The sequence below is a fragment of the Nilaparvata lugens genome, chromosome 6 (genome assembly GCF_014356525.2).
Source record: "Nilaparvata lugens isolate BPH chromosome 6, ASM1435652v1, whole genome shotgun sequence".
Taxonomy (NCBI): Eukaryota; Metazoa; Arthropoda; class Insecta; order Hemiptera; family Delphacidae; genus Nilaparvata; species Nilaparvata lugens.
The window spans coordinates 5,369,838-5,382,629 of record NC_052509.1 but is presented as its reverse complement, the minus strand read 5'-3'; the positions used below and the strand labels follow the sequence as shown (position 1 = coordinate 5,382,629).

Sequence of the window (12,792 nt, the reverse complement as noted above, 5' to 3'; positions counted from 1 at the left end):
CAATGAAAACAGAAATGATGAAACCAAAGTGAGTCCAGGGACCCTGAACTTGAATTAATAAAACTAGATAACAATGTCTTCAAAGCTTGTGAAAAATTTTTAATACTTGGGTAGTATCATTTCAGAAGATAGAAGGGGCAGAGATGATATAAAACGTCGTACAGGAGAAGCAAAGGCTATTTTCATTAGTGAGCGGCATGTCCTTTCCTCAAAATAGTCTCAAGTTACAAATCAGAAAAATATTAATTAGAAGCTGCATTTGGAGATTTGCACTCTATGGCTCAGAAACTTGGACTACAGTATTGTTAAGGCAGAAGAAAGAGCACTAAATGCCTTTGAAGGTGTGGTGTTGGAGACGGATTCTCAAGTAGAAATGGACTGATAGAATTATTAATGGGAAGTATTTATTTCAAAGGGTTGAGGAAAAGCAAATCTTTTGCGTATTCCAAAAGACAGACGGCATTCTTAGCTTGGCAATGTAATTAGACACAACGGATTCACGTTAAGAATACTGGAAGGTATAATAATTGGACAAAGTGCTCGTGGGAGACCCCGGCTACAATATATGAAGCAAGTTACCAAAGATCTAGGGATCCAGAGTTACATCCAACTGGAAAGTATAGTCCTGGGCAGAAAACGATGGAAAGCTGTCTACCAATCGAATCATTGAAGCTAAAGAAGACTATAATTATCATACAAGATCGTCAGGTCTCACAAGATTTCAAACTATCTACAGATAAACTGAAAACAATTTTTTGTGTGTTTATTTATACATATTTTTGGTTGTTGGTTTACTATCTTTTGGTTTGTATTTTAGAATATTATCACGGCAAATGTACCAATAATTTAAAGAATATTTTCGAACTCGTGGCTGGAGCTCAAGGCTTCTTTTTCCAGCTACACCAATGTATATACTAGTTGATAAGTGTTATTTTGTAAATTTCTAGTGAATTGGTAAATAAAATAAAAATAAAATAAATTTCAATAAATGTCAGTTTTTATTTGTATCTCACTCCCCTCGAGTTTACAGCAATTCAAAGTCTGGAGCATATTTTAATATTCATATTTGTAAGACATATTTCTGAACACCGTAAATTGTAATTCAATCCTTAATTAACCATGATATAATTTTATTTTCAGAGAAAATATGACATAGTAGTTAGTGCTTTCTCACTCATAGAGCTGGCTTCCAAACAGATCAGACTGGAAACTATTCTCAACCTATGGAATCAAACCGGTCAATATCTAGTCATTGTTGAGCATGGAACCAAATCTGGTTTAAGGTAAAGTAATCTTGATCGAAATAGAGATGATATAATTGCGATAATAATAATAATAATACATAACATTGTAAATTTGTTTTAACATATTCAAATAATGATAATGAAATATTATGTAGCTAATTGCATATTATTAGAATGTAAGTTTAAGTTATAACGTATGCTTGATTCTCTTCATAACAATAATTTTTCAAACATAAAAATCTGGTGTGGTACACTCACACAACTTTTCCTTGCTCATTGAACTGTAAGCCTCATTCTTAAACGAGAATAATTTAGGGGAATAACATAATAACGATTGGCGGCAACATATTTATATATGTATATATAATTGTTTTCGGAGTACTTTTCCCTTTGTGTAAATTGTGAAATTCGATGATTTTTTAAAAGTCGTCAAAACAGCTGTTCTACAGATGAAATATCTCGACTATGTGTTCTTTTCATAAACTGCTCTACCTACCTACCTCATGCACGAGAAGAACAAAAAACTCATGTCAATTTACAAAGACCATTTCTCAAGAATGGGGTGGACCCCATTAGTTTCCCAGGAAATAGACTCATGCCAGATGATAGAGCTGATAAATAACTATTCAGGGTATGAATTTGAAATAAATCGGTCAAGTCATTTTTGAGAAAATCGTGAAAAACATGGGTTTTGAGTAAATATCCGCCATTTTTCTCAAGAATATTACGGGGCTCCTGCAATTTTCCCAGAAATGAGACTCATGTCCGTTAATAGGGCTTATAAATAGCTACCCATGGTATAAATTTGAAGAAAATCGTTAGAGCCGTGAATCGAATCGAATCGAGAAAACCGTGGAAAACATGATTTTTTAGTAATTATCCGCCATTTTTTTCCGCCATCTTGAATTGAATTTCTTATTATCGGGTCCTCATGGTATAAGGACCTCAAGTTTAAAATTTCAAGTCAATCGGTTAATTAGGAATAGAGTAATCGTGTTCACAGACATACACACATACACACACACACACACACACACACACACACACACACACACACACACACACACACCACACACACACACACACACACACACACACACACACACACACCACACACACACACACCACACACACACACACACACAACACACACACACACACACACACACACCACACACACACACACACACACACACACACAGACCAACACCCAAAAATCATGTTTTTGGACTCAGGGGACCTTGAAACGTATAGAAAACTTGAAATTAGGGTACCTTAATTTTTTTGGAAAGCAATACTTTCCTTACCTATGGCAATAGGGCAAGGAAAGTAAAATAGTTTTGTATAGTATAACATAAGTATAATCAGATTCTCTTCGATCTACTCTCGTTGATGTTAGTCTTGTATAGTATAACCAGAGATTACAGAAATAATATTTCTTTATGGTATAACATAGGTAACATCGAAATTCCTCCATGTAATGTCAATATTTTCAGTCACAGGAATCCTCAGGGTATTAAATAGCATATTAATTTATTTGGTTATCCTTTTCACAATAATTATAATATAAATATTACAAAACCTCATACTTGAAATGTATGATAATTCAACAACTTGCTCTTTCTATTGTTTGCATTGCTAAGCTGAACTCTAAAATCAAGCTTCTAAAGCTTCCATTGAAGATCTAATTCCTCCTATTTACTCTAAAATGTCACTATAAACCAATCAAAATCTGCCTGTTATCAATATTTTCTATATTAAAAAACCTACCGGCATCGATTGTAAATTAGTGCCAGTATAATTCTAGAACTAAAACCTTTGATTTATCTTTGAGTAAATAGGAGGAATTAGATTTTCAATTAAAGCTTTAGGTACGTTAAGGTATGCATAATCAAAGCTAAAACTAACCAAAACTTTTATTGTTTAAAGGCAGAATAATACTAATTCTATGTTGAAGTTCATTAATATAATATATTTTACTATGTCTCCTTCTAGTTTGTTTGACGTTACAAATTTTAAATAGCTTCCATGATTTTTTCCCTTTTAACTCAATAAACATTTCCTCAGGGTTCGGTATTGGGTCCTCTACTGTTCAGCATTTACATAAATGACGTGACAAGCACTCTACTTACGACCAGACATCACCTGTATGCAGACGATTTACAAATATACCGACACTACAAATTTACAAATATACCGACACTGCAAGAAAAATGACTTTGGCGCCACAGTTGATGAGGTCAATGCTGACTTGACTCGTTTGGTACAGTGGACTGAGAATAATGGACTGAAAATTAACGAGACAAAATCGAAATCTATAGTGATAGGTTACTCAAGACTTTTAAACACAATTGACATATCTAACGGACCATACATAACATTGAATAACATACAATTGGAATACAGTTCTGACGTGAAAAATTTTGGACTGACAATGACAAGGACTCTTGACTGGACCAGCCACGTGACTCAGACTTGTAACAGGGTCATTGGGGGGATCATGACATTGAAGAGGATCTCTGACTTCATTCCCTTTCTAACAAAGGTTATGCTGGTCAAGACTCTGATTTTCCCAATCTTCAACTACTGTGACATTGTGACTCTTGACATGACAGTTCAACTTTTGCAGAGGATGCAGCGTGCACATAATTATTGTGTTCGCTTTATCTTCAACCTGAGACGTGACGACCATGTGACCGAATACTTTAACAGATTTGAACTCATGAAGCTGCGTGAAAGTAGATCACATCATGCTTTGTGCTTCCTGCATAAGATATTGAAAACCAAAACGCCTAAGTATCTGGCAGTGGAGTACCGTTACTTGGGTGATTTTGGCCGTGGAGGAACGCGGCATGGATCCCATCTGCTGGCTGTCCCAACACATAGGACTGTTATGTTCAATAAGTCGTTCCTTGTGACAGCCTGTAGTTTATGGAATTCTTTGCCTGCTGAGCTGAAGCTAGTTGAGGGACATCGTCGGTTCGGCGCGGCTGTCTTGCGGTGGATCAGAGGTGGTGGACTCGGCTGGAATGCTCCCTAACCCGTAATTCAAGTCTGTATATATATGTGTGTGTGTGTGTGTGTGTGTGTGTGTGTGTGTGTGTGTGTGGTGTGTGTGTGTGTGTGTGTGTGTGTGTGTATGTGGTTCCTCTCTTTCTTCCTTCTTTCTCTCTTCCTTTTTCTTTTATTTCTTTTCCCTTCTTCCCTTTCTTCTACCGGAATAATCTATGGATTTGGACTGAAAATTCTCAACTTTATTCACTTTTCTCTTCTTCCTTTTGCATAACCCCTTTTACGTACTTAAATTCGAAAGGAGTTCAAGTTTTTTTCTTTTTTTTATTTCTATTATATTTATATATAATTATAAATAATTTTAATATAATAAAAAATTAAATATAATTATTATATTTATATGTATTTTTTCTTGTTAATTTGTTTTCTAAGTTATTGTTTTCTTTTACTTTAGTTCATTGTTTATGATGTTGTTTTAGTTGTAACTTAGAATTGTATGGAGGGTTAAGTGTAAGAGAGGGCCGGCTGCGCCCTAACTTCGCCCTCCAAGGTTTTTAATAAAGGCAGCGATTCAATTTAATTCAATTCAACATTTAATCATAAGTACGTCGATACATAAGCTCCAACATTAATTCTACAATTGCTTTAAAGCTAGTTTCATTATTTATTCCTTTCTTTCTTCATTTTCAAACTTTCTAAATTCAATATTTCTTGTTTATAAGTGTTTGCTCAATAGATTTGACACAAATTGTATGAAGTGGAAAACATAACCTTCTTCCTGGACTAGTATATGAATCACAATTCGGGGGAGGAACAGTTTTGGGCTGTGTCTGTTGGTACTCCCCCATCCATTTTAATGAATAATTGTATATCATTAATAATAATTGTATATCATTGGTCTGAAATTGATCAGTTGCGACCTGAAAACTCTGACACCAGACCTGAGCTAGCCAGGTCACTCGATATTATTATTATTATAATGAAGAACACAAATTTAAATTGTCTACTACTTTTATTGTGATAAATAAAAGTGGTTGAAAATTATTTCGATTTTTTTTTCAAAATGAATTATAAATTATTTATATCTGGCGCTACAGTACTTCATGATCTTTGGCCTCCATTACCAAGCCTCTCCACCAATCTCCATTCTCAATCAATCAATCAATCCTCCACCCTAGCTTTTCATCCTCTCCTACATATGATGCGCTGGTCCCCCGTCACAACCAAAGACCTTGAAGATATATAGACCCACAATGCCTATGCCTTCCCAATGATAGCTCTTACTTGAAATTGAAGGCCGCCATTGGGGTATTTTAGCACGAGATATTATATCTATACATTTGTAATACTATAGATTACAAAGGCATTGGTATGTAATAATCATGTAGGTTGCCCCCTCAATGGCCGATTTCAATTCCAAGTACGACACTAGCGCTGTATGTGAGTCTATGCATCTTTAAGGTCTTTGGTCACAACATCATCCACACATCTTTCTCTTTGCCTGCCCTGTCTTCTTCTTGAAAACAACTTTCATTATTTCAACCAATTATTTTCCTAGAATGATTTAATTTTTCAGTGCCCTCATGATTTGCACTGCCCACGTCTGGCACCTGATCAGAGTCCATGTAATCTAGAGGTGGTCTATTTCTCATTGCCGTTAGGAGTGAGAGGAGAGACAATTAAGAAGGAAAAGTTCTCCTATGTGATATTGAAGAAAGGTGAGAAACTTTTTCATTGATCATTAGTGATTGTTTTCTTCGAATGTTTTAAATCAATTCATATTTCAAACGTCCTTTGAAATTCAGTGCTGTGAATTGATTCATACAATAAGTACATCATTAAAATGATTGGGAGAGAAAAAATAAGGTAACCTTGTGCTATTTCTCTCCCAAATTTAAATAGTCCGAAATAGGTTAAGTCTTGTAGTACTCAACTTTACAAATGTTCAGTCCTTAAATATGTTCACTTAGTAGATTTTCAAATGTAGATGCTTTGTTATAATTTATTGATTATAAATTATGAATGCCATTTTATTTTATTGAATGAACTCTTCAGGTAATTTATGAATTGAATGACAGCAAATCTCAGAACTTTGTTCTGTGGTTATGCAAGTTTTCTAATAAGTATTATGATCTATCATAATCTATTTATCTATTAAGTATTATGATCACTCGTGATAGTTTTTGTTTTTGATATTACAATAAATTATTAAATAACTTGATTTTTTTCTAGATTATTCAAGAGTAGCTGATGATTCTAACAGAATTTTGATGGTTCATTTCTCAGTATATATTATAACAAAAGACATGGGATAATAGCACAGTAAATCACCATAATCACTTTCTATCTCACCCCCACATCTTATTTGTCTAGGTGGTGTTACATTATATTGGCCCGGTTGCACAAAGGCCTGTTAAATTTTAACCGGGATGGAATGCCACGAGAACCAATCAGAGAAGCCTTTTTTCATAAAAATCCTTCTCTGATTTGCTCCCATGGCGTTCAATTGTAATTAAAATTCAACGGGGGTTTTGTGCAACTGGGCAATTATCATGAATATCATTCATAATGTAATACCATCCAGACATAAAATGAAGTCGTGAGATCTGATATCATAATACATTTAATTCTCTTTTAATTATTTATTTATTTAGCTTATGGCAGATACACAACACATATAAAGCTCATGAGTCTCAAATGTAAGCACTGTATATTCCCAGTCTCTTGTGATGTTGTGTAGTTTTCGGTCAGGAGAACATAAGTTTGTCTGACCGCCATCATTTGCTAGTCCATTTAGCGTTACCCAATGTGCACCATGGAGGCGAACTAGCGTTACACATAATTAAGTTATAAAAACTGATTGCTGGAACAATTTTGAGGTTGAAAAAGGCTTATTGAATCTTTCAATTTCCAAAAAAAAAATTTTTTTCAAAACCATCTTCACCATTAAAAATGTCCAAAATTACTTCAAATTGTAATTTATCATAATGCAATCTTTCAATTAATTCTAGTACGGTATAGTACATTCGTTTCCATAATTTAATGAATAACTTGATGTGGATTTCTTTCTCATGGTTGAAATTAAACTACGGTATGTGTATTAGAGAATAATCAATTGTAACAAAATATTGTAACATGTTTACTATTATTAGGTCTCTTTACAGCGTTCTGATGAACGAAGCTTGTGAGTAAAGCTTTCGCGTTTCACAATATTATATACATACAGTATCTGTATTATATTGAGCAAGATAAATTTTTAACCATGAGATATAATAAAAATCATCAACATCAACATCATCATCGTCTTCAAGATTAAGTACTGGTAACACTATCTTAACATGTACAGTATATCATGACCTCATAATGTCACATATTCGGTATGCAATATTGGTTTGGGGGGGGGGCTCCAGTCTCAAAAATTTAGATAGAATCTTTAGAATGCAAAAGAGAGCTGTGAGAGCGATTAAAGGTCTTAAGCCATTAGAGTCCTGCAGAGAGTATTTTAAAGATCTAGGACTACTAACTGTGCCTGCACTGTACATTTTCGAAGTGATCATGTATATAAAAAATTTATAAGAAACTGTGACATACATAATTATGACACTAGAAATAAGAGTAAATTTTCTGCACAATACCACAGGACAGCTCAGTATGAAAATAAGCCTTCTTATATGGGTATGAAATTTATGAGTAAACTGCCGTCAGCTTTGAGAGAAAATGAGAATAAGCATATTTTCAAAAAGCTATTGAGAAAATATTTAGCAAACGGGGTTTACTACAGTATTCAAGAATTTATGGTTGGAGAATGAGGCTTTTGGGAGGATTGAATTGCAATGTATATTGTGGAATGTGATGTTTATAATATATGTTTATATGTATTCCTTTATTTTTTGACAAATAGTCCTTGACGATTTCCTATACTCTTTAAAGAGTCTCCAGGGAGGAAATTTAATCAAATCAAATCAGTCTCATCATCAATATCAATATCAGTATTACCATGAAATTCTTACTAATATTGGTTTCTTATCGATTCCAGTATTATAAAGAAGTTCGTATTGGTTTCTTATTGGTTGATTTTAATAAAATTATTTTTATTTTTTGTTCCAGGCGCAAAACCAGACGAAGATCATAAATGGCCACGTATTGTTTCTCGTAACCTGAAAGTCAGTCGGCAGAGCATTTGTAGGGTTTGCACCTCTGAAGGAAAACTACAAGAGGTCATATTCACAAAAGCCAAGAGTGGAAGGTAAGTTTAAATAGATTGGATTTGATTGGCTTAAAAATCCAAAGTTGATATCCTTAGTACCATCATCGCCATAATCATCATCACCATGGATATCAATATCATCAAGAAGTCCTTATTAATAGTGGATTCTTATCACGTGATTTTTTGGCGCAAAGCAAAAGTCACTACTTTGCTCAAGTTGTATATCATTAATTTACTTGAAAATCCATTAATAAATGAATGAATGAATGAATAGAGCACGAGTTTATGAATTACTTGCCGTCAGGCTCGCTTCGCTCGCCATATCCGTCTAGCCAGGGTGCTCCGCCCCCTGGACCCCCGACTGGATAGTCCAAAAATGAGATCAGCGGGCTCGCCTGCGTTTTTCATTTTAGCATGCTCCATTCTATCAGAAAGTCAAAGTACTGAGAAAACGCAGAAAAGCTGAGAAAAACGTTGGAAAACGCTGATTTTGGTCGTATCTTTGATTAAAGTCACATCATCACAAAAATTTCTGACCCTAGCTAAACCTCTGTACCAAATTTGAATATTTTCTGTCTATTACTTGATGAAAGAACTGAGAAAACGCAAAAAACCGTTAATTTTGGGCGCATATTTGGCGTTATTTCAAATTCCTTCTAACACAACATTACTACACGTAGCTGAGCTTCTGTACTAAATTTTAACAATTTCTATTCATTTGTTCTCGATAAATGAGAAAAAGCAAAAAACGCAGATTTTGGGCATATCTTTGGCGTTATTTCAAATTCCTTCTAACACAACATTATTACACCCTAGCTGAGCTTCTGTACTAAATTTGAACATTTTCTGTTCATTTGTTCTTGATAAAGCTGAGAAAATGCTAAAAAAACGCTGGAAAAACGCAGATTTTGGGCGTATCTTTGGAAATCTCTCCAAATCCGTTCTTAGTGCGCCTTTAAAGGGCCAACTGAACATACCTACCAAATTTGAATGTTTTTGGTCCTGTAGATTTTTAGTTCTGCGAGTAAGTCAGTCAGTGAGTGAGTGCCATTTCGCTATTGTATAATATAGATTTATTTTGTATTTGCAGAGAATCTTACAAATGTGCGAGAGCTAGTAGATGGGGTGACCTCCTCCCGGTGCAGTTGAGTGAACTGGAAGTGGAAGTCAGAGACTGGGGGGCCAAACACGGTGAAGAAGAAGAAGAAGAAGAGGAGGAGGAAAATGACCAAAACGAGGAGGATGATGTGGATGATAGTTCACCAAAATAATTAGACTACGTATAGAATATTAGAATCAGTAAAATGTAAAAAATACTTTGTGCTTTGAAAAGTTACTTACGTTAATTTAACCTTCTGACTTTTTTATTGTGGATGATGCCTACATACTGTAAGCTTTTTGCTTGTGCGTGGATAATGGGAACTTCCTGGGCGAATTGATGCACTACCTCTGTAAACAAAGCCGTAGTGCATTCGTGTGACGTCAGCAAAGGTAGGGCTCGTACACCAATAAAAATTTGTTGATTTCAGCTGATCTATATCAGCTAGTGTTTCTATTGGTGTAGGAGCCCTACCTGTACTGACTTCACACGAATGCACTACGGCTTTGTTCAAGGAGGTAGAGATTGATGACATGATCAAACTTCCATGCCACTGACGGGATTCGAACCCACGAGCCAGGCGGTGCTATCAGACTGGAGTTTGTTAACGCTCCTAGACCAACCTGGCAGGCCGGCTGACTCTGACTAATATCTTTAATACATTCTGCTTCATCCATTACCCACAAGGCGTCATAAAATTCAAATTCAAAACACGTAATTGCACACACAACTATTCAGAAGGCAGATCCAAACAAACAGTGACCACTTTAAATAGAAATCAGGTGTGACGCACTCACACAACTTTCCTTGCCGTTATGAAAATTGATCACCTGACGCTAGTGTTCACGCGCATCTCAAGTCTACTATTGAAAGATCCAAGCCAGCTGGTGACAGGACTATAACGCTGGAGACACACGAGGTCTGCTATCTCTTCATAGTGATTGATTTAATAGAATCAACAGTTGCCAACATTTTGCAATTGAATAATCACATTTTCTCGAATTTTGAGCTTATTTCTATTTTTGGGTGAAAATGTTACTAAACATTAATTGTAGAGATTTTCATGCTCAATCCTTTCCACTTGAAATTTTCTGTTTAAATTGTATCTGAAGACTGATAATTGGGAATCTAAATTAAATTTTGCATAGATGGGGCGAAGCTCCTGAAAATTTTTACAGATATGAGACTTGTGGCAGTTGATGGAGCTTATCAATGACTATTTTAGGTATAAATTTGATCAAAATCGTTGGAGCCGTTTTCGAGAAAATCGCGGAAACCCCTGTTTTTGACAACATTTTCGCCATTTTAGCCGCCATCTTGAATTGCATTTGATTGAAATATTGTTCGTGTCGGATACTTATAGTTGAAGGACCTTGAGTTCCAAATTTCAAGTCATTCCGTTAATTGGGATAGGAGATATCGTGTACACAGACGCACATACACACACACACACTCATAAGCTGCGTACGCATATACGCGCTTCCAAACCGCAACGATCTCGCTCCGCCCTCGTTCCTCCATCGTGCCGCAGTCGCTCCGCCCCCGCTCTGCAGTCGCACCCATCATGAACGTTATGGAAGATGTTAGATCTACTCGCGTTCCCCGGTCGAACCACTCTTGCTCCCCGGTTGATCATCAATCGCTCTGCTGGAGTGACGTTCGGTTGCGGAGCAGAGCGAAAGTCTGTACGCACCTATACACACACACACACACACAGACACACACACACACATCCAGACCAATACCCAAAAACCACTTTTTTGGTCTCAGGATCTTGAAATGTATAGAAATTGGGGTACCTTAATTTCTCTCGGAAAGCGATATTTCCCTTACCTATGGTAATAGGGCAAGGAAAGTAAAAATTCAAATAATCACTTATAAATTCATTCACATAATATGCCTTGTCACAAAGCGGATTCCTGACGGTTGTCTTGAAGGCGGCCTCATCCAACTGCTTCACACCAGGAGGCAGATTGTTAAAGAATTTCAGGGCAGAAATCCTATAACTGGTCTGTGATCGGTGGAGGAGTCTCCTAGGGACATCCAACATCTCACGGTGCCTGATGATGCGGTAGTGAATATCACTACGGGCAACCAGAGTATGCTGTATCCTCTTGTACACCTAGCACAGGAGGATGTAAACCTAGCTCCGCAGTGCAGGCTGGTTGCTTGGCTGAATCGGACTAGGCGCTGAGACAGCAAATAATAGCAGCGTTGGTGGGAATGCGAGCGGCCGCAGTAACATCTTCCACCCAGCAATGGTCGGCGTAAGTTCCGCCTAGCGGACAGACGAAAGATCAAACCAGTCGGTTATTTGATCCCTCCAGCCAGGCTCAGCCAAGCAGCCGAGACAATAGAACGATGGAGTGGCGGTCTTATTCACGTTCATCAGCAGTTTTCTTTCTCACGATTATTTTGATTTTTGTGTGTCAATAATAACTCCAGTCACCAGTAAAAAGTTACCAGAAACGTGGTGTACTACCATATTAATGACTTTTCATGATGATTTTTAATGATTTAAAAACATTGTTGACATTCTGAGCCTTTAGGCTAAACTTGGGGTCGCTGAGAACGAATCTGCAATCAGAATTTCTCTATCACGAAAAATAACGAAAAAATCCAGCTGTTGATCTTCTGGCAACCGTTAACAGTCATCCTGCAATGCGGCCAAAACACTTCCAAGCCTGACACCCATCTCAAATGACAACAACGCCAAGCTGTGAGAAACCATCCTGCACTGCGGCGCTACGTTAATGGCTGATGACTGAGAGCAAAGATGGGCTTGTGGTGGGCAAGATGGCCGCTGCCTGTTGTGATTCTCACAGCCCCAGGACTAGGACATCAGCAGCCCCTGCCGAGTGACCACACAGGGGCAATCCTTAGTTGACGTGACAATGTGGAAGAGAGCGTATTACCATAGAGAAACAATAGCGTAAGTAGATATCCCATGGTATAGGGCGTTTATGTCGCAACTTTTACGGTTATCTCAAGCCGATTACTGTCAATTTTTACTGTTTTTACCGGGTAAGAGTGTATGAACGGCACAATAAGAGAGACTACCAGCGTCATAAATAGTCACAGGAAAGAACTACGTGGACTATCAGCTTGAGATAACAGTAAAAGTTGCGACATAAACGCCCTATATCATGGGATATCTACTTATGCTATTGTTTCTCTATGGTATTACCTACTAAGTTAGGTACTTTAATGTTATGAAATTACCTACTTCG

The 12,792-nt window shown here is 36.6% G+C and overlaps 1 protein-coding gene across 1 annotated transcript in view; it reads left to right on the top strand.

Annotated features, from left to right (window-relative positions):
* The window catches only part of LOC111046445 (methyltransferase-like protein 17, mitochondrial), a 33,790-nt gene extending 23,976 nt beyond the window's left edge, over positions 1 to 9,814 (top strand). The window contains exons 6-10 of the mRNA XM_039431335.1: positions 1,141 to 1,283; positions 3,116 to 3,125; positions 5,815 to 5,974; positions 8,364 to 8,502; positions 9,554 to 9,814. Coding sequence (XP_039287269.1) covers positions 1,141 to 1,283; positions 3,116 to 3,125; positions 5,815 to 5,974; positions 8,364 to 8,502; positions 9,554 to 9,734 — 633 coding nt within the window. The 3' untranslated portion in view covers positions 9,735 to 9,814. The remainder of the gene's footprint in view (positions 1 to 1,140; positions 1,284 to 3,115; positions 3,126 to 5,814; positions 5,975 to 8,363; positions 8,503 to 9,553) is intronic.
* Positions 9,815 to 12,792: the final 2,978 nt, after the last annotated feature.